The sequence below is a fragment of the Dermacentor silvarum genome, chromosome 11, assembly GCF_013339745.2.
Source record: "Dermacentor silvarum isolate Dsil-2018 chromosome 11, BIME_Dsil_1.4, whole genome shotgun sequence".
NCBI classification, from domain to species: Eukaryota; Metazoa; Arthropoda; class Arachnida; order Ixodida; family Ixodidae; genus Dermacentor; species Dermacentor silvarum.
In genome coordinates this window covers 40,549,508-40,569,087 of record NC_051164.1, presented here as the reverse complement: position 1 = coordinate 40,569,087, position 19,580 = coordinate 40,549,508, and the positions used below count along the sequence as shown (strand labels likewise).

Genomic DNA, 19,580 nt, shown 5'->3' with positions numbered 1-19,580 from the left:
ATCTTGAGAGTCGTCAGCGATGTGCAGACGCGAAAAACCGTCGGCAAAGCAGACGAGACGTCGTCGCGTACCCCGTGGGCTAGACATTCCAATTCTTGCAAGTGCTTCAAGGAACCGAAGACGTCGTCAAAATCCTGCCTGACGACAGGCCCTCGGAAGTCGATATTCAGTAGCCTAATTGAGTGGTTGGACTTGCGAGCGTCGCAAATCAGCGCTTCATGAAAGGCGAAGACGTGGTGGTGAATGTGAACGTGAAGCACGCACGAGTGTGTCTTGAGCAGCCGGTGAACGAGCGCAACCGCTTGGTTGAAGATCTTTTCCAAGTTGCGTGGTATGCGTGGGATCTTCTCTGCCAAGCATGCAAGCGAAAGGTACCCGCATGGCACGGACAGTTCCCGCAGTTCCAGTTGAGCGTGAAAAAGCAACTCGTTTAACGTCGATAGGCGGTCCACAATCTGGCAGGTGCTGCCGGGCGTGGCCGTACACGGCGGCAGCTGCTCGAAGGCTGCACTCGCGAAAGGAACTTGCGTCGTGTCTCCTCGTTCAGCCAGGACGGGGTCGAAGACAGGGGCTCTAGCTGCCATCTTTCACTCCGGTGTTGGGTCCTGCGTTCAAATTGATTTTTTCTAGCGACCTTCATCGGACAGAGAAGCGAGAGAATATTTATTTCTTTCAGTGAAATTTGGGGATGCACGAAGCTAGAGATGTGCTAAGCAAAATACATAGGTTGTGGCAGTTGACTGCTTTTTTTTGCAATCTTACCGTAATACAAGCCTTGGTAAGACACAAAAGAAAAACTTCGCACTACGCCAATATAAGTACGCCAACTGGTATACCTGAGACAACCAGCAAGGACAATACATACAAACTCCTAGCTAACCTCCTACGCGAATGCAATAAAACGCGACGTTACAAAAATAATTAAGAAACAAACTTGCTATTACTGGTTAAAAAAACGTACATATATGTCATTGTCAATTCGAGTGAGATACACGCAAGGTAACTTATTCTATAATCATTGATCAATGCATTTTGAAGCTAATTCGGGGCTCCGAACGACGTTGCGTTGCATTTACATTGCACATCAACCACGCATTTGCACGCTGGTCTTCGCATCACGAAAACTGTTTTGGAAGCTTTAGTTAGGGCACTCCTATCTAATTCAGAAGGATCGCCTGTTGGGCTAGTTGGTCTTACATAGTTACTTTCAGATATAGCACAAAAAGTGCACCACACACACACACACACACACACACACACACGCACACACACACACGCACACACACACACACACACACACACACACACGCACACGCACACACACACACACACGAAGGCACGACAGACGCGGACGAGCGCTACTACCAACTGTTTATTTCGGTCAACAGTACTATCTGCCTCAGGCTACAGAGTTCAAATAGTGGAGTTCGGCAATGTGCAAAAGAATTGACGCTTCGCTTATGCAAATATCTGAGTTCTTGTGGATATAGAATGCTTCTAGAGCCACTCCAGCCGTGTAGTTTGTAGATTTGCCTAAGATAGTGGTCTCGTAAAATCGTACCTCGCAACCACACGTAATGATATGGGCAACCGAATGTGCACCTCTTTTTTCTTAACTTTTAGCGCATGCTCCCTGAGCCGGTCGTTTATGCACCGTTCGGTTTGGCCCATGTACACCTTCCCGCACAACAAGGGGACGGAGTATACCGCTCCTGTCGTGTGTGTGTGTGTGTGTGTGTGTGTGTGTGTGTGTGTGTGCGCGCGCTTTTTTGCGCTATATCTGAAAGTAACTGCTATCTAAATTCGTGTGAAAGAAGAAACCGTTTTTCTCGGCAACGACTGCGCCAAGTTTGATGACATTTGTTGCATTTAAAAAAAAAAAAGGTACAATCTAGTGTCAGTTGGTTGAAAGTTTTCGATTGAAGCCATCAATGTTTTAATAAAAATTGACAAATATCGCAACATTTTCAGGAAACGGAGCTACCAAGTTTACGACTCTAACTCATCGATGAAAAGTGATATCACAATTTAGTTGATTGCACCCAATAATACATCTAAAGCGGACAAAATATATATATTATACATGGCTCTCAGATAGACCACTAATTTGTGAGTAGTACTTTTGCAAGAGCCTTGTAAACAATGTAACGAATTAAGTAAGTTATAAATTGACACATCAAATTTGTACGCTTTGGATGTTCTAACGGATGCAGTTTCCAGAAGTGCGATATCTGTTCTAGGTGCAGAGCTTCGAATTTGTAAGCTTCGTGCGTCTACTTTTTTTTCAAGCTTATCAAATTTGGAAAATTCGATTAAAAAGTTGAGGCCCTAAATCGAAATTCCGCTTCCAACAGTCACTAGAAGTTCAGTTTCTCTATCAAGTGCAACGCATTTCGTTAAAATCAGCTCCGTGTTCATCTCAGCAAAGCGCTTCTACGTTTTACATATATTCGAGTAGGCGCCAGTGGAGTTGGGCCCGAGCTAAAGCTCTCCTTGACAAGCTTCGCTGTAAAAACGCAAAAACCAAAGATATGGTTGGTCGACGCCGCTCAGCGCTTGGCCTACCGGCTCGGCGGGACGTCATTGGTTTCGGCGGCGTCATTACGGGTCTAGTTAGGTATTCCTGTTATTCGGTAAAAGTGCGAAACCAGACAGCATCACATTACAAAGAAACCGGAGACACGAGAACTCGTGTCTCGAGTGTCAAGTATCGATACCTCTGCCAAAGCAGCCCAAATACGAGAAAGTACGCTGAAATCCCCGACTCCGCACTGACTTGCCAGAGGTGAGGTTTCGGTACGAAAGTCGTCACAAGGAAAATGTGAACCCACTTTTGTACAGTAATAAGTTCATTACCAGCCACTTACCACAGAAATAACGAAGACATGACCTTAAGACCAGTTTATCACTATTGTGAGTGGGCACAAGATGCAGGATTTTGGTTCAGTAAGAACGTATCGCAATGACGTCATCCAACTACAACAGCGCTGGTTGATATCCAGTGGCGATATCTAATGACGACGATGGAAAGACTACGGCAGCATGACGACGACTGCATGACCACAAGGACATGGCGATGACGTCACGATGGCGATGGCGTGTCGACGATGGCACGACGAAGGCATGATTACGAAGGCGTGGCGTCAACGGGATGTCGACAATGTGATAACGGGTCTGGAATGACTCGACAATCTTCTTTTGACGACGTCGGCCTGACGTCAAGGGGAAGACGATGCTGGAATGACGATGATGGAACCACTGTGCCGTGACCGCGGCGGCATCACGAATAACGGTATGTCGACAAAGGCACGACCATGATGTAGTGACGACAATGGCATGGTGACGACAGGCGCGGATCCAGAGGAGGGGGGGGATGTCCGGATGTCCTGACCGCCCCCCCCCCCCCCTATAAACTAAATCCGGGAGATCTTCCGAGCGGGCGGGGGGGGGGGGGGGGGGCAGTCGGTTACAACCGCCCCCCCCCCCCTCCCGGCGTCTATATTTTACGGACAGGAGAACTTCCCTACAATTTTCTTTACAGATATACAAATCACCACATGAACTGTTGCAAACTTTTGCAAGCATTTCGTTGCTGCTAATTCTGTCTTCAAAAATTCCTTAAAATTTAATTAAATTCTCGGGTCTCACCTCCCACAACCGCCATCCGAATATGAGACACGCCGTAGTGGGGGACTCCGGATTAATTTCAACCACCTGGGGTTCTTTAACCCAATGGGCGGCACACGGGCGCTTCTGCATTTCGCCGCCAACGAAATGTGGCCGCCGCGGCCGAGATTTGATCCCGCAGGCTCGTGCTTAGCAGCGCAAAGCCAAAGCCACTAAGCAACCGCGGCGGGTGTTCAAAAATTCTTCAGATAATGTTTGATTGTAAGAGATTCCTTTTCTTTGACATTTTGCGAGGTTGACGTTTCCCACCGTCTTAGACGGGCGACACGTGGACGAGCGGCGCTGCGTCCTCGTATTTTTCCCGGTGTTAAATTGCCGCTTGTACTCTGCTCTCTGGTATCAACAAAATACCCAACGTCACTTCGGCTGAGCACTACACTTGAAGACACTTTTTGCGTTAACGCCCCCTGCTTTTAAAGCCATGACTGACTGTTGGTGTACGCAATACCAGAGCAGCTGACGCTGAGGAGAACGAGGGAGTGTCTAGTTTGCCGCGTTCCGCCACTAGCAGTTGGCTAGTGCTAGTCCGCCAAAACCTGTTGTTCCGTGGCAACAGCTTTTTCAGAGTCGAGACGCGCGAGGATAACACGCTGCACGTTACATGCACACCACCAGAAAGTCTGAGCCCGGCCCGGTCCCCCGGGTCAAAAAGCACATGCTGTGCCCGAGCCCGTGAAAAAAAATTGTCGCAGTTTCACCCGAAAGGCGAAGCACCAATTGCGATAGCAAATTAGTAGAGAGCTATACGGAGTAAGGATAGTAGTTTTATCAGCTGTATAAACTTGGACATGCAGCAGCACCAGCAACACGCAGAACTGTTGTCGACGCCGTCGGCGTTTTGCCTGCGTTCGCACCGAACGCGCGCGGCGTTTTTATACAAATACGTATTTGGTGCCGCAGTTAAACGTCGCCTCCCCTCCCTCCCTCCCTCCCGTCCCTCCACAGCCTCTCGCGCGACGGAAAAATTTGCGTTTGCTCTCTATATATGGAAAGGAGGAAAGAGACGCTTAATTCTGCAGCCCTTCAGGGAGCACGGCGCAGAACGCGCGTTTGCTCTCCGACGTGCGTTCGCACCCCGTGAAAGCGCGCGTCCCTCGCGCCCTTTCACTCGCACATACAGCGTCCGGAGCGCGGCGACGATTTCATCGCCGTTGACGTCATATCGAACCTCACGGCGACGGCGACGACGACGGCAGAAATCTCCTTTGGAGTGTCCATATAATTGCTATCGCAATAAAACTGCTCTACCCGGCCCGGCCTGGCCCGTGGGCCGGGCCGGGCCCAGGCTTTCGGGTAAGCCTGAGCCCGTGCAGTGCTCTACCCTAGACTGTGCGTGTGCGTGCTCGCTCTCCCACTATGACGCATGTGCTCAGCCCTGCCGGCCTCTGCCCAACACCCCCTAGACTACCTGCCGCCTGGGCCGCCGACTCTCTCTGGGCTCTCGCCTGCCTCTCCCCTAACAGTGCCGACAACGGTGTTTAGCCGTTCCGTCACGTAGCCAGCGTTTTGACAGGGGTTGTGTGCGGTCACGCAAACAAGGCGCACAACTGTTGTCGACGGCGGCGGCGTTTTGCCCGCGTTCGCGCCGAACGCGCGTGGCGTTGGTGATGTGTTTATGAAGAACGTGCCAACCTTTGCCGTACACCCTATGGCGGCGTACCGTAGCGATGACCATGGTCCCTGTGATCACTAAATAAATTAAAAGCACAAAATCATATATATTTCTCATTCCTTCATAGTTCAAATAACCAATTACACCATCACATCTTAATAGTCATAACTAGAAATACATAATTCCCATCATAGTTAGCTTCGCTAGTCTTCCATCTCCACGCCAGTGGAAGGGCTGACTTTTTTTTAACCTCCTTGGGTGTTTTTATTAGCGGCCTGTCGCGACAGCCTCACGCGCAGGCACATGCAAGCATGTGTGAAGGCAATACTTGGACAAAGTGAAGGTCAGTGCTTGACCACGAAACGCGCGCTGTGATGTAGTTTGATTACGAACTTCGTGCGCATCGGAGCGTTTAGGTGAACCCGACAGAACCAGGTCGAGTCGGCTTGTCGTGCTCTAATCGCCTTGTCGAGTTAATGTCAATGCTTGCCGGTCGAGTCTCAACGAGCGTCGAGTCGGGTCAACCCAGCCCGACCCGTTTGCAGCGCGCATGCAAACGCGGACACGGACGGGTCGGACCAGCCAGCGCCGAGACTTGCGCGGCACGACTCGGACGTCAGCGTTCTAACGCGGGGGGACCTGGAATAGCATCGAGACAAGGCCAAGACAAGCAACATGCAGTGCAGTCTATCATTGTAACGATAAGAGCCAGCTAGCGATAGATCTGCTACAGACGGCCGTTAGAACGCGTGGATGACGTGTCGGCTCGACGCTGCGTGCCGCCGTCGTCCAGGCTTGTAGGAAGCGAGTTTAACTTGAACGCGGTCACGTCGGCTCGGTCAGCCCGACTTCTGACTCGCTCGAGTCGCGTTCACGGAAACGTAGCCTGTGCAACGGAGCATGGACAGTTTAGAACGCCGTATCACGGTACAGCTCAGCGCGAAGGTGACCGCGTCCCACATAAGAGCACATGCGTACCGACAGTGAAGGTAGGATGCCCTATGATCCATTTTGAGTACGGAATTTTTCACTCACCGAGCACGTTGAGTACGGAATTTTTCACTCACCGAGCACGGCGCCTGCGTGGTAGCCGATGCGTTCTTTTCCTGCTCGAGGATCCTTGTTCGAGATATAGTGCGTAGAATATACTGGCTAGTGTGCCGAAGCATAGAGGAGGCTATGGCCGAAGGCACGCGCGCGCGTGGTCACCGCGGTGATGCCATCCCCCAGCCGCCGCACGGCGGCGCTGCCAATAGCCTACATGCAACGGCGCCGCAGGCGCGTGGGGTTTACGTCGCACGCTGTCGGAGGGAGAACACGCCGCCCGGCAGCGCACACAGGGCGGTGCGGTTCGCAGCTGTGTATTGGGAGAGGTTCGTGAGAAGGGAAAATGCGAAAAGGTAACGATCAGTACGGCAATGGAATGGATGTAGAAACAATGGGCGTGATCGGCGTCGTGCCTGAAAGTGTAAAAATATGCGGTATTCAATCAGTCAATAAACAAAAGTGCTCGCATTGTGTTTAGATGCATGACACAAAGCCCGTGAAAAAGAAAGGTATTTTTTAGGTTCTTTAAACTGGGAAGTTTCTGCCGATAGTGTGGTTACGACTTGGTCACTACTTCAGGGGTACACCACGTCACGGAAATACTTGATATAAGTTTTAAGTAAGTAAACGCTTGTACTGGGAAAAACCATCGCGCAAGCAAGCAGGGCCGGACGCGAGTGCGTTTGCATGCGGACGCGCTCAGCGTTGACGTTACTGAAGGCAGCGCCACTGCACTAGAAACACACATCCGGGTAAGTACGGCGGCGCTGAGAAATCGCATGGTTTCAAACGTGACGCACTATGTTTTTGGTAGGTCGGGAAAGCGCCCACCTTAAGTGTCTGCTCGCTTCTTTCTATATTTTTTCCCTTGTTTACTTGGGAGGCGAGCCCCGCCACAGCGCAGCAGCAGCTTGCCATGGCAAGGGCCGCAAGGGACGGGCAGGCTGGGGGGGGGGGGGGGGGGGGGGACAAACTCCAAGAAGGATTGCATCATCGAGGCGCTGCTGCAGCTTCCAGGAGAGGAGGCAGAGGTACAGTGGGAATTCTAGCCACTGTAGCAGAGGCGAAGGGGCGCAGTTGGAACTACTAGAAGGTGCAACCGCGCGCGTTCGCGGCATGGATCTGGTTGGTAACGCAGGTGCGCCGCGCTTTTAGTCACGCTACCTGTCTTCATCCTTGCATTGACAGCTCTTTGCCTAAAAGCTTTACAGGCGGGAGAGAAACGTACCGACCTAGCCCTATCGGAACAAAATCCTCAACCCAATAGCGTGACGAAACATACAACACCTACTACCACCGGGCTAGCCGCTGATTTTAAATGCGAAGCATTTCTTGGCGAACATGTGCTACTTTCACAGTATCTATCTATCTATCTATCTATCTATCTATCTATCTATCTATCTATCTCACCGCCTACGTCTTGGTGCTCTCATGGTCGTTTCGGTAACTTGGTAGGTACCAAAATTTGCATAGTATGACAGGAGTCTATGACGAACATAAGCGAAAGGTCATGACATGCGTGTCATGTAGGTCATGACAATGGCCCAGCGAAAAAATGTCGCAGTTTCGCCCGAAAGGCGAAGCATCATTTACGATAGCAAATTAGTAGAGATGTATTCGAAGTAGGGATAGCAGTTTTATCGGCTGCATAAACTTGGACACATTCGCTTACTAACTGAATTAACAAGCGTGGTGTCAGCGTGCACAAGCAAACATGAATAGATCGCACTCAATGACCGCAGACAACCACTGTCAAAACGCTGGCAGCAAGCGCAGCCGCCGCAGCGAGCGAAGGTTCGTGCGGTCTGTCATTTCAACGGAAACTGAGTGGCGAATGCACAGCGCATACAAAGGTCAGAGCCGTGCGGAGATCGCTATTAAGAGACGGTGCGGGCGACCGCCACAGCCGGGCAAAGTACAAGCGCAGTTATTGGTCGAGTAGAAGCGCCCCCCCCCCTCCCACGCTGCCTTCCCGCTTTCCTCCTTTCGCGTGCGAGATTGAGTGGCCAGTTCCCCTTGCGACTCGGTTGCAAGATACGCATTTGGTGCCGCAGCACAGCGTCGCCCCGCCTCCCTCCCTCCCATACCCCCACGGCCTGTCGCGCGACGGAAGTCGCGTTTGCTTTCCGCTGTGCGTTCGATCTCCGTGATAGCGCGCGTCCCCCGCGCGCTTTCACTCGCGCATACGGCGCGCGGCGACAATTTTATCGCCCTTGGACTTTATACGGAACCTCACGGCAACGGCGACGGTGACGCCGACGACAGAAATCTGCTTGAAGTGTCCATATAAGTGTTATCCCAATAAAATATTAACACTCAAAAACCACTGAAATGGGTTCGGACGTGGGTACTAAGTGAAGGAAACACTAAAGGATGCTGGTAGAAGTCATAGTCGTGAGCATGACTCAAAAAAATGAAAATGACTAAGCGAAAAAACGATTAACACTCAAAAACCACTGAAATGGGTTCGGACGTGGGCAATAAGTGAAGGAAACACTAAAAGATTGTGATAGACGTCATAGTCATGACCATGACTCAGCAAAAATGACAATGACTTAGCAAAGAAGATTAATACTCAAAAACCTCTGGAAAGGGTTCGGACGTGGGCACCGAGTGAAGGAAACACTATAGAATGATGGTAGAAGTCATAGTTATGAGCATGACTCAGCAAAAATGGCAATGACTCAGCGAAAAAAAACACTCAAAAACCAATGGAATGGGTTCGAATGTGGTACTAAGTGAAGGAAAAGGCTAAAGGTTGATGGCAGTAGTCATAGTTATGAGCATCACAATGGATTTCGCCTTAAGGTCGCTTAGAAGTAGCTAAAGGGACTCCTGAGAACTCATGTCATGAATGTCATGACATGCGTGTCATGTAGGTCATGAAAGAGCCGCCTACGTCTTCGTGCTCTCATGGTCGTTTCGGTGACGTTGCTTCGCGTAACAGAGATTCCCACAGTGCGTGGGATCTGCCGGCTTTTTTTTTTTTTATTTTTCTATTGCCGGACGCGACCATCGAAGAGTGAGCCCTTAACAGCTTTGCTGTAAAAAAATGGTTGAACGCGAAACTTTCTCCCATGCAAACTGAATCAGTCACAGTCCAAAGACAACGACCACGCAACGAACCCAAGAAATGCAGAGCGACCCGATGTGATGCAGATGTGATTTGATTGCTTGTTTAGGACTACATTTTTTTTTAACGTAAAGTTGAATGAAGACACATTTCCTTAAGTTGCATAGCCTTAGTTTTAGATCATGTAACCGTTTATTTCACGCACACACTCACACTTTCACAGACGACTCTACACTTGCGCAGTATTGCCGTGTGACCGCTGTGGTAGACGGTCAGAGGCTCTCCCGTTGCCGATACATGGGATGGGCCTTACGGGCACGATCGCGCTCGCGCTTACGTTCGCGTACGGCAGCCTCTTCTGCCGTGCGCTGCACCCGCGGCCTACCCATGGTGACGGCCGGGAATGCATTGCGTGACGCACGTAATGCAATGCAGATATATACAGTTCATCTGGGTACCGTGTCGCTGCGGTTCCCACTGTTCTTATTGGTACAACTGCGAATGTAAACTGTACTGTTCTAAAATAAGTATGTCGTGCGCCGTTGTTCTATATTGTGTGCGCAGATAGTTCCATTGTGTGTGTGTAGGCTTTCCTGTAGTTCGTTTTCGGCACTCACGGCCGAATCAGTGAGATAGAAAGCTTCGCTTTAATATAGCACAAAACTGTCCAAAAGGCCAAAGCAAACGGTCTTCCTCGGTCGAGCTAGTTGACGACGCCGTCTACCGTAAGTTTGAAAGTTCTCTCGATGTAAATCTCCTCAAGGTGCTTCTCGCAGACAACACATGTTTAATTCAACTTGCAGTCCCCCCTTCTGATTCGCCCGTCCCGTTCTGCAAGCCGTGCAGGGTTCCGACGGCGCGCCGAACATAGATACCTTGTCCGGGTTCAACCGGTAGCCGCTCCGACGCAGGCGGCACGAAACATGTGTTATCCCCGCCCTCTAGCTCCGCGTTTAGCATCATTAGTCGGTGGAATTTCCACTCACATAAACTCAAATAAAGCGCACATAACCGAAGAATACTGCACACTTGAACGAAACGCTTCCCACGGGGCAAAATGACTGGTGGAACGGCGTGCGCCAGAGCCCCTGACACCTTAACGACACGCAGCGCACCTGGCGGCCAAAATTGGAAGGAAGCGCTACCGCGGCCTCTTCCTTAAGGTACCTGTCCTCTTCCTCACATTGGGAGACCCCTCCGCTCGCCACAATAGCAAGTATGTTCTAGGCACTATATTCGAGACTGACTAACACACTGAGGAACATGATGATGCTGATGATGCCTCAATCAATGGCACAACCCACTGTGGGGGATAGGCCACGAACCGGGTGGTATTATGATAGAAATTTAAAATAAATTAGTTTAGAAATAAATAAGTAATAAAAATTAAAGGAAAATAAATAATTGAAGATGTGAAACGAACTGATAATAAACGAATTAAGTAGTCTATACCAAGTTAGTCCGCCTTACCTAGATAGGAGTATTAATATGAATTTAATAATTAATTAAATACAGTAAAGGATAGGCGTAAATTTTGAATAATAATATTAACATTAATATAATTGCGAATTTGTGACATTACTTTTTTAATTTGCTAAATCTATAATTTATTGAAGAATAAATAAATAAATCATGGAAAGATGGGAAAATATTAATAAGGCAATCTTTTTGTGTCACAAAGAAAAGTATAAATTGCTCGGCAAACATTCCCGTGGCCATACCCTAACACCGTGGCTCCAAGTGAGAGTATAACTGGACTGCTTAAAGGCAGTCCTAGATTGCGGAGTGGGATTTCCAAACATCGTTGTCGATGATTAGAAAAGCGCCGACACGATAATAAAAAGTGATCGATGGATTCTGGTTCATTGTAGAGGTAGCATAATGGGGATGCCGCCAGACCACATCTGTGCAAGTAAAAATTTAGTTGTGGAATACGGCACCGCAGCCTTGTAAATGTTACTTCGAATTGCCGGTTAGGACACCACTGTCGGTTCCAAGAATAATTTAGATGTATAAAATTTGTAGATATTGCTAACGCGAGGCTTTTCTTGTCTTCGCTCAAAGAAAACTGTCTATATCTGGCTGCAGCGATATGCGCAGTTGCCGGCAGCACAGATATTGCCGGACCTTTTAAAGAAGCTCGTGCTAAAGAATCAGCTATTTCATTAAGTTGGATGTCTCGGTGGCCTGGTACCCATACTAAATGAACTAACCTTAAGTGGGGTGGAGCTAATGTGTAAAACGTGTTCGAAGCTGTCGAATTTGTAGACGCGTTAAGCGCGCTGCATACAGAAAGGGAATCTGTGACGATAACAACTTTTGTGACATTTAGCGGTAACTTTCGCAATGCAAGAACTATTGCCAGAAGTTCGGCCTGAAAAACTGATGTGTAATCTGACAGGCGAAGTGAAAAAGACCAATCGAGGGATGGTGAGTAAATTCCCACGCCTGCCTTCTCTTCACACGAGGAAGCATCAGTCGCTATTACATTTATTGGGAAATGGGCCAAATAGTCTTGCAAAAGGGCATTCAAATATGTTGGTGGCAGTAGTTTTGCGTTATTGGGGAAAATTTCCGCAGATTCTATTTGAAGGGACAATGTGGACCTATCAAACGGAATGATTTCCTTAATGCGAACATTTAAAGGTGCTAATTGGGCCTGCACAAATACAACCTGCGGGGTATGTAACCGGGCCCACGTGTTTTCAAAAAATAAATTTGGTTCACTAATAAATATATATTCTGTACGTCTAAGAGGAGATTCATAAGTCCTTAAGTAGGTTTGAACCGTAAGCATGCGGAATCTCGTGTGAAGAGAAGGTAATCGTGCTTCCTGGTATAACACGTTATTAGCAACAAATTTAGGCAGACCTAAACATAATCGAAGAGCTTCTCTTTCTAAAAGAAAAAGTGGTCTTATTTTATATTTTGCACTTCCGGAAAACAAAACACAGCCAAATTCTAGAATCGGTCGTAATACGGTAGATCATAATTAATGTGTCACTTCGCATACCAGAACACCGGTTACTGATTCTACGTAATAAACCTACAGCTCGTGTCCCTTTCGTTGCAATATTTTCTATGTGAGAACGCCAGTTAAGTTTTTCATCATATGTGATACCCAGGTACCTAAGCGACTCTACCTGTGGGATGGTTGTCTGATCATATACTAATGATAAATGTATCGGTCCGGAAAGCGGAAAGACAAGGACTGCACTTTTGTTTACGTTTAGTGACAGGTGAAGGGTGTGAAGCCACTTCTCTAGAATACAAAGGTACGTTTGCAAGGACATGTAAAGGGAATTTATGTCTCTTGCTGTCGCGAAAAAATGTCACAGTTTCGCCCTAAGGGCGAAGCAATGAATGCGATAGCAACACAGCAATGCCATACGAAGTAAGGTGAGCGGCTTTAGTAGCAATATGAATTGTAGTAAACATGAGCTGATTAAGTAAGCAGGTGTGCTGCGCCGTAAGTAGACCGACCGACCGACTCGATGACCACGAGAAGGCGCCTGTGAAACGGTGGTGTTGATGAGAAGCGCTTCCCGTGGGCAGCGCGTGCGAAGGGACACACCTGTAGCGCTGCACTGCCGATCCGGGCAGCATTGCATGTGTAGCGTGCGTTGGAAAATGTGGCCCGACTATTACTAACTGAATGAACAAGCGTGGTGTGAGCGCGCAGAAACAAACATGAATAGATCACACTGAATGACTGCAGACAACGACTGTCAAAACGCTGGCAGCAAGCAGCGGGCGAAGGTACGTGCGGTCTATCGCTTCAACGGAAACTGAGCGGCGAATGCACGGCGCATAAAGGTCAGAGCCGTGTGGAGATAAGCGACGGTGCGAGCGAGCGACGAGCGCCGTTGCTAGCAGAGTAGAAGTGCGCCCCCCCCCCCCCCCCCCCAGCTCCCTCCGGCGCTGGCTTCCCGCTTCCTTGCTTGCGCGTGGGAGATTGAGTGCGTCTCTCTCCCGTGATATAGCGCGCGTCCCCGCACGCTTCCGCTCGGGAATACACGGCGCTCGGCGAAGATTTTAGCTATAGGGAACCTGACGGCGACGGCGACGGCGACGACGACGGCAGAAATCCGGTTGAAGAGTCCATATAATTGCTATCGCAATAAAATCTGATGTCGTCTGCATAGACATAGAGATGAACTTCCCGGCGCAGTGGAATCGAACTCATCAAAAGGTTAAATAAAATAGTACAGGAGACAGAACAGCCCCCTGGGGCACCCCTCTTGTCTGATCGAACTTTGTTGAAGAAAATCCGTTTTCAAAACAATAAAATTTTCTGTTTCTTAGAAATGCAAAAATCCATGTTGTGATATATTTCGGAAAATTGTAGGACTGTAATCTGTCCAGTAGTAGTGGGTACTCGACACTGTCATAAGCTTTCGCCACGTCAAGAGTCACTAAAGCACTCAATTCTTTTCTATTCCGAGCAAGTTGAATACAATACGGCTTTCCAAGTCTACATGCGCACACCAAATGGAGAGACCAGGTCGGAAACCTATTTGACTTGGGCTCAGTAACGAATTTTTAGATATATGATCCGTCATGCGATCATATAGAACTCTTTCAATAAGTTTTACCATATTTGACGTAAGAGAAACAGGCCGAATACTGTCAAGATTGTAGCCAGCTCCTTGTTTTTCAAGTAGCGGAATTATTTTGGCTGTCCTCCATTCTTGAGGAATCCAAGCATTTTTTAGAGAATAATTTAGAGAAAATCTTGGGAGTAACGTTAAGAGACAGGAAGAGAGCGGTGTGGATCAGAGAACAAACGGGGGTAGACGATATTCTAGTTGACATTAAGCGGAAGAAATGGAGCTGGGCAGGCCATGTAATGCGTAGGATGGATAACCGGTGGACCATTAGGGTTACAGAATGGATACCAAGAGAAGGGAAGCGCAGTCGAGGACGGCAGAAAGTCAGGTGGGATGATGAGGTTAGGAAATTCGCAGGCGCAAGTTGGAATACGCTAGCGCAAGACAGGGGTAATTGGAGATCGCAGGGAGAGGCCTTCGTCCTGCAGTGGACATAAATATAGGCTGATGATGATGATGATGATGATGAATTTACTGTGTTCAGAAGTTCCTCAGGAGACATTGCAAACAAAATTTTTAGCATGGCATTTCCAATGTCATGCTAAAAATGGGGCTGAGGCAGGCAAATCTCTAACGATATTGGAAAGCTCTGGCATTGTGACTTCCACAAAGTCATCCGCGATGGGAGGTCTTAATGGCCCATTTGGCAAACGTGATGTTAAGCGTTGTGCTAAACCCTTTGCTATGAATTCTAATGAAGCAGACATCTCGCGTGGTGAAAGGATTACCGACGCAATATTCACTGGTGTTGGTATAAACTTTCTATACCGAAGGAATCTGAATAGAGCTTTTTTGTTGTTAGGCTTAGAGAGGAATGCATGAGGTTTTTCATCATATTCGTCTTTGGCATGTGATATTGTCCTCTTGAATGTGGCAGCTGCAAACTTATAATCACTCCAGTTATTCGGAGACTGATTGTAAAGTAGTTTTTTCCAAGCAGCTTTTCGTCGTCTATAATCCCGCGTGCATTCCGAATTCCACCAAGGAGAGTGAGTACGTTTATCTTTGTTAATATTGAACTGAGATCTTTTATATGAACGTTTTAATACCGCGCGAAGACTCATGGCTTTGACGTCATCCGGAACCGTTATCTGGGAGTTGAGGGTTGCTTTTAATACACTCGGAAATTTCTGGTAATTAACAAAAGTGCGCGCCGGAGACTCTAAAGAAGTAAGAGGGCACTCAATATCAAACCGAATGGGTAGATGGTCACTGTTTGAGGCAGAGTCGACTGTAGACCAGGAAGTGACGGACATCCCCGAACTGGCAAATCTTATATCCAATGCTGATTTATAAAGGCCTTGAATAAACGTAACTGCTTTCGTATTTAGGCAACAAAATGTTTGATTATTAGCCCAATCCAACAATCTCTTTCCACATGAGTCTGTTCTGAAACCCCAAGCCACATGATGCGAATTAAAGTCTCCCGCTATCACAATTTCTTTCCTACAAGATTTTACAACAGTATCAAGAAATCTAATGTCTTGAACACCTGCGGAAAAATATACATTAACTAAAGAAATCGGGGAACAACCAGGAATATTTACATCTAATGCTAATATCTCGCACTCCGTAGACATATACTGATACCATATGTGTGCTTTGTGGCATATTTTAGTTGTTATCAAGAACGCAAGTCCTCCGCCTCTCGATGGACGGTCCAATCTAAATAAACGATAGTCTCTTATGTTGAAATCTTGGCCATTTGAGAGCCAAGTCTCCTGCAAAAGAATAATGTCGGGATAAAATTGTGAACAAAAATATATTAAATCTGTAGCTGCAGAAATAATGGAACGGCAGTTCCACTGCAAAACCTTTAAAACACCTATAATGAATTAATACCTACTTTAGAAATCACCTGCTTTAAAATACTGTCGTTTAAAAAATCTCTCTTCGAAAGGCTGTCTTTACCGTGTTTAGTGGGTTTCGATTGAGGGATAGAACTTGAAGAATTTGGGTTAGCATCTGTCTTGGAAAGACTATCTTTAACAATTTTTTTGGTTTTGGAGTGCGGGACAGAGGTGGATGAATTATCATTAGGTGATCTTGTGCGTTTCAGCGTCGGAAGACACATTTCTACATCCTGGTTGTTTTCTGAGACTGATCCAGAGAAGCAGCCGTTGTCGGTCTGCTGAGTTGAAGTTGATTGCCTTGTATTTTCAACGTTTTCTGCAATGATTGGCGAGGGATCTATTAGCTGCCCAGCGTTTGATGTAAGGAGATGTGGAGGAGTCTGTAAGCTAGTGTTAGAACTCGCTACAGAACTGAAAAGCCGAATCATTTGAGATGTCATCACATGAGCTAGAATCTCCGACAGGTTTCATGTTAGTCGTTCCATAGCTTTTGACAGTGCTTTTTCGACAGCTATAGCAATAGCATCGGAAAGGGTTGAGTCTGCAACCATTTGTTGACGGGCTGTCACTCCTGCATATCCCTTAGATCTTCCCTGGATCTCAGCAACAGCATCACGGCGTGAGCAACGTCTCCTTTCGATTACTTCTATAATTTGAAGTTCCTGTGTTCTCACAGGGCAATTAGAGTAGTTAGCGGGGTGACGACTACTACAGAGACAGCATTTCGCCGCTGATGCTTTCTTGGTCTTCTTCTTGTTCCCTAGTGAAATGGTGCAACCTACTCTTGGGGGATCGGCCATGAATCTGGTGGTGAAAAAAACTTATCATTTTTTAATAAAGTGAAATAAAATAGGTATGTTGCAAGGGATTTAAAGTGTGTACTGTTACAGATACCAATGATAAATTTTGTAAGTATTACAGAAAAGAATAGGCGACTATAAGAAGTATTGAGAATTGTAGCATGCAATTCTTTCTGTCTCACGCAGAGAGCTTCACAAACGTTCTTGTGGCTGTAGCACAGTACGGTAGCCCGAAAGGAAAGGAAAGGAATTTTGTTACCGCTTTCAATGCTTGGCACTTCGGGCGAAAACTGCCAATATTGATCGGGTTTTTGAAAGGAGACACCCGCCAAGAATGAAGGAAAAGAACACAAATTGAAGCGTTATCCGAGAAGTTGGCAGTTCTGCCGGCACTTTACACTAGCGTTTACAGATTTCGCATGCATTCCATTTAATGATATTGCCTTAGTCGCCATGAAAAAAATGAATATGGCGGAGCTCAGTAAAAAATCAAATCATATAGATCCAACGCACATATTATAAAACAATATGCTCACCCTGTATGATATAGAAGTGGTGTAACCTAAGCAGGATTCGATGAATTTAAACTCGTACATCTCCAAACAGGCAACATAAAACTGACTGCCAACCTTTACTTCAGACAGGACACTCGATAAGTAAAAAAAAAAAGCACTCTGGTAGCAGTTAAATCATGTCCTCGCTCATATCGAGGTCGACAGGGTGCAAGTTCCCACGCGGCCGCACGCAGCCCTCTGAAATCGACCACATCCCCGAAGTTCTGTTACGCTCATGTCAGAACACGCTTGGTGCACGTCATGAGATACGTCTGCGCGTTTTGGCATCTCAAATAGTCCATCACACATCGCGGCGAAGTCATTGCCGACACTGCTCCGACTCGGGGGAAAACAGCGTCACGTAAGACCGCGTGTTGTGCACCAGCGTCACCTCTCGGGGTCAGGAGTCAAGAGTGGAAACTCTTGAGCATGCCCTGTGACATCACTGCCTCAAAGACGCCGGCTCGGCAGGCTCCCTGACGTCGCCGAGCATCAGGTAGCGGCGGACAAGCCTCCAGCAGTCGTCGTTGAGGGTGTCCAGTCGAGGACCACCGTCGCGGCTCGGGTCGCACACGACGCCGTCCCGGACGACGCGGGCGAGCCGCATGAAGTCGTGCAGGCCTTCCATGTTCCTCAGCCCACGTCGCACCGTGGCAGAGGCCTCGTCCACGCTGACGGACAGCTGCTCGGCGAGTTCTTCGAGCAGTGCCGCATGGCGCCAGACCCGCTCCAAAGCAATGGCGCAGTGCCTGCAAGGAATTAAACAGGCCTGATTTGTTTAACACTTCCGATAAGCACAGCAGTCATTCGCATCATCATAATCATACCAATCAGCCTATTTCCATGTCCACTGCCCTAGGACGAAGGCCTCAACCAGCGAGCAGAATCGGAATTTATTATTAAATGTTCGGCCCTATTACAGCTAGTATTTTAGTATACAGAAAGTGGTTTCATAGTTAAAGACTGTATCGGGACCTCTTGTACAGAGGTCAACATACTTGTTTAGAGCACACTCCTGAGGGCCAAACAGCTACCAAAGCTTAAGCAGACCACCAGGTCGAGAAAAATCAATAGGAACTGTAAATGTGGTCACGCAACCTCACATACAGCTGATTTCGTGCCACATGTCATCTGCAGATATCGCCAGAGCAGTCCTGAAAACGTGGTTCGCGCGTTCTAGAGAAGTGTGTTGACCTCTGTACATGAGCAATTGTGATAGCTAAGAACAATGTGAGAGTTACAGTTATCCCTGTTTTGCGGCACCAAATTGCAAGTTCTACCGTTAAATTTTACCATCTAATTCTCAGCCGTCCTCAACTGCGCTTCTCTTCATTGGCAGCCATTCTGCAATTCTAATAAAGCCCTGTACCGCTACGCTTTGCATGGCCAGCACTACAACCCTACACGCCCCCTCTCCCACTCCCCCCCCCCCTCCCCCCACCGTCACCAACACAAACGTGGCAGTCGTGACAAACGCGACAACCTCCCCAGATCCAATCTGCAATAACGAAACTATAGCGAATAAAGAACCATAGGACGTAAAATACACCCAAAAATGCGCCGATAAGAGCTAGAACACGACGGTACAGGCTCTGACTCGTGAGTAAAGGTTTCATTCCGAAAGCAACGTTTAGATTGCTACGCTAAGTTATGTTTAAGATATACTGGTTGTTTCGGGACTATACCTTTAATTGCGAATCAGCGCTTGTGTCGTCGTCGTCTTCTAATACATGTCCGCGTCTTTCGCGCCGTATTTGACACGAAATCGCACGAACAACCCAACTCAGTCTTGACAAATAAACGATGTGAGCTAAACGATGGCAAAATAAACAGCAAGAAACCGGCAGAGCCCGCATCGATTATAAATGTCTCATTGCATGACGCACATGTTGTCAAATTGTACGAAATAATTTTAAATGTCACGCCTACATTTTGTATACAGTGTTAATTCGAGACTTTGTATGAGAAACCCTAGTCGCGCTGAACAGAGCCAACAGGTAACCCAGCACCGTCCAAAATGAACACGAGTGCGCGCAGAACTGCAGAGCGCGCCATCCCGGTGGCACGTGCAGCTAAATTTTCCAGACCCGCCGAGGTTGCTTAGTGGCTTTCGCGTAGCGCTGCTAACCACGAGGTCGTGGGATCAAATCCCGGCCGAGGCGGCCGCATTTCGACGGGGGCGAAATGCGAGAATGGCCGTGTACCCTGCATTGGGTGCACGTGAAAAAAAAAATACAGTTGGTCAAAATTAATACGGAGTTTTTTTCACTATGGCCTGCCTGACTACGGCGTGTCTCATAATCAGATCCTGGTTTTTGGCATGTAAAACCCGAAAATGTATTAA

The 19,580-nt window shown here is 47.8% G+C and overlaps 1 protein-coding gene across 2 annotated transcripts in view; it reads right to left on the bottom strand.

Moving 5' to 3' along the window:
- The window catches only part of LOC119432967 (uncharacterized), a 32,286-nt gene that overhangs the window by 9,394 nt on the left and 3,312 nt on the right, over positions 1-19,580 (bottom strand). Inside the window, exon 2 of one of the 2 annotated variants that reach the window (XM_037700110.2) lies at positions 17,367-17,985. The exons of the other annotated variant lie outside the window; for it this stretch is intronic. Coding sequence (XP_037556038.2) covers positions 17,679-17,985 — 307 coding nt within the window. The 3' untranslated portion in view covers positions 17,367-17,678. Of the gene's footprint in view, positions 1-17,366; positions 17,986-19,580 lie in introns of those variants that run through there. 2 annotated transcript variants of the gene reach the window in all.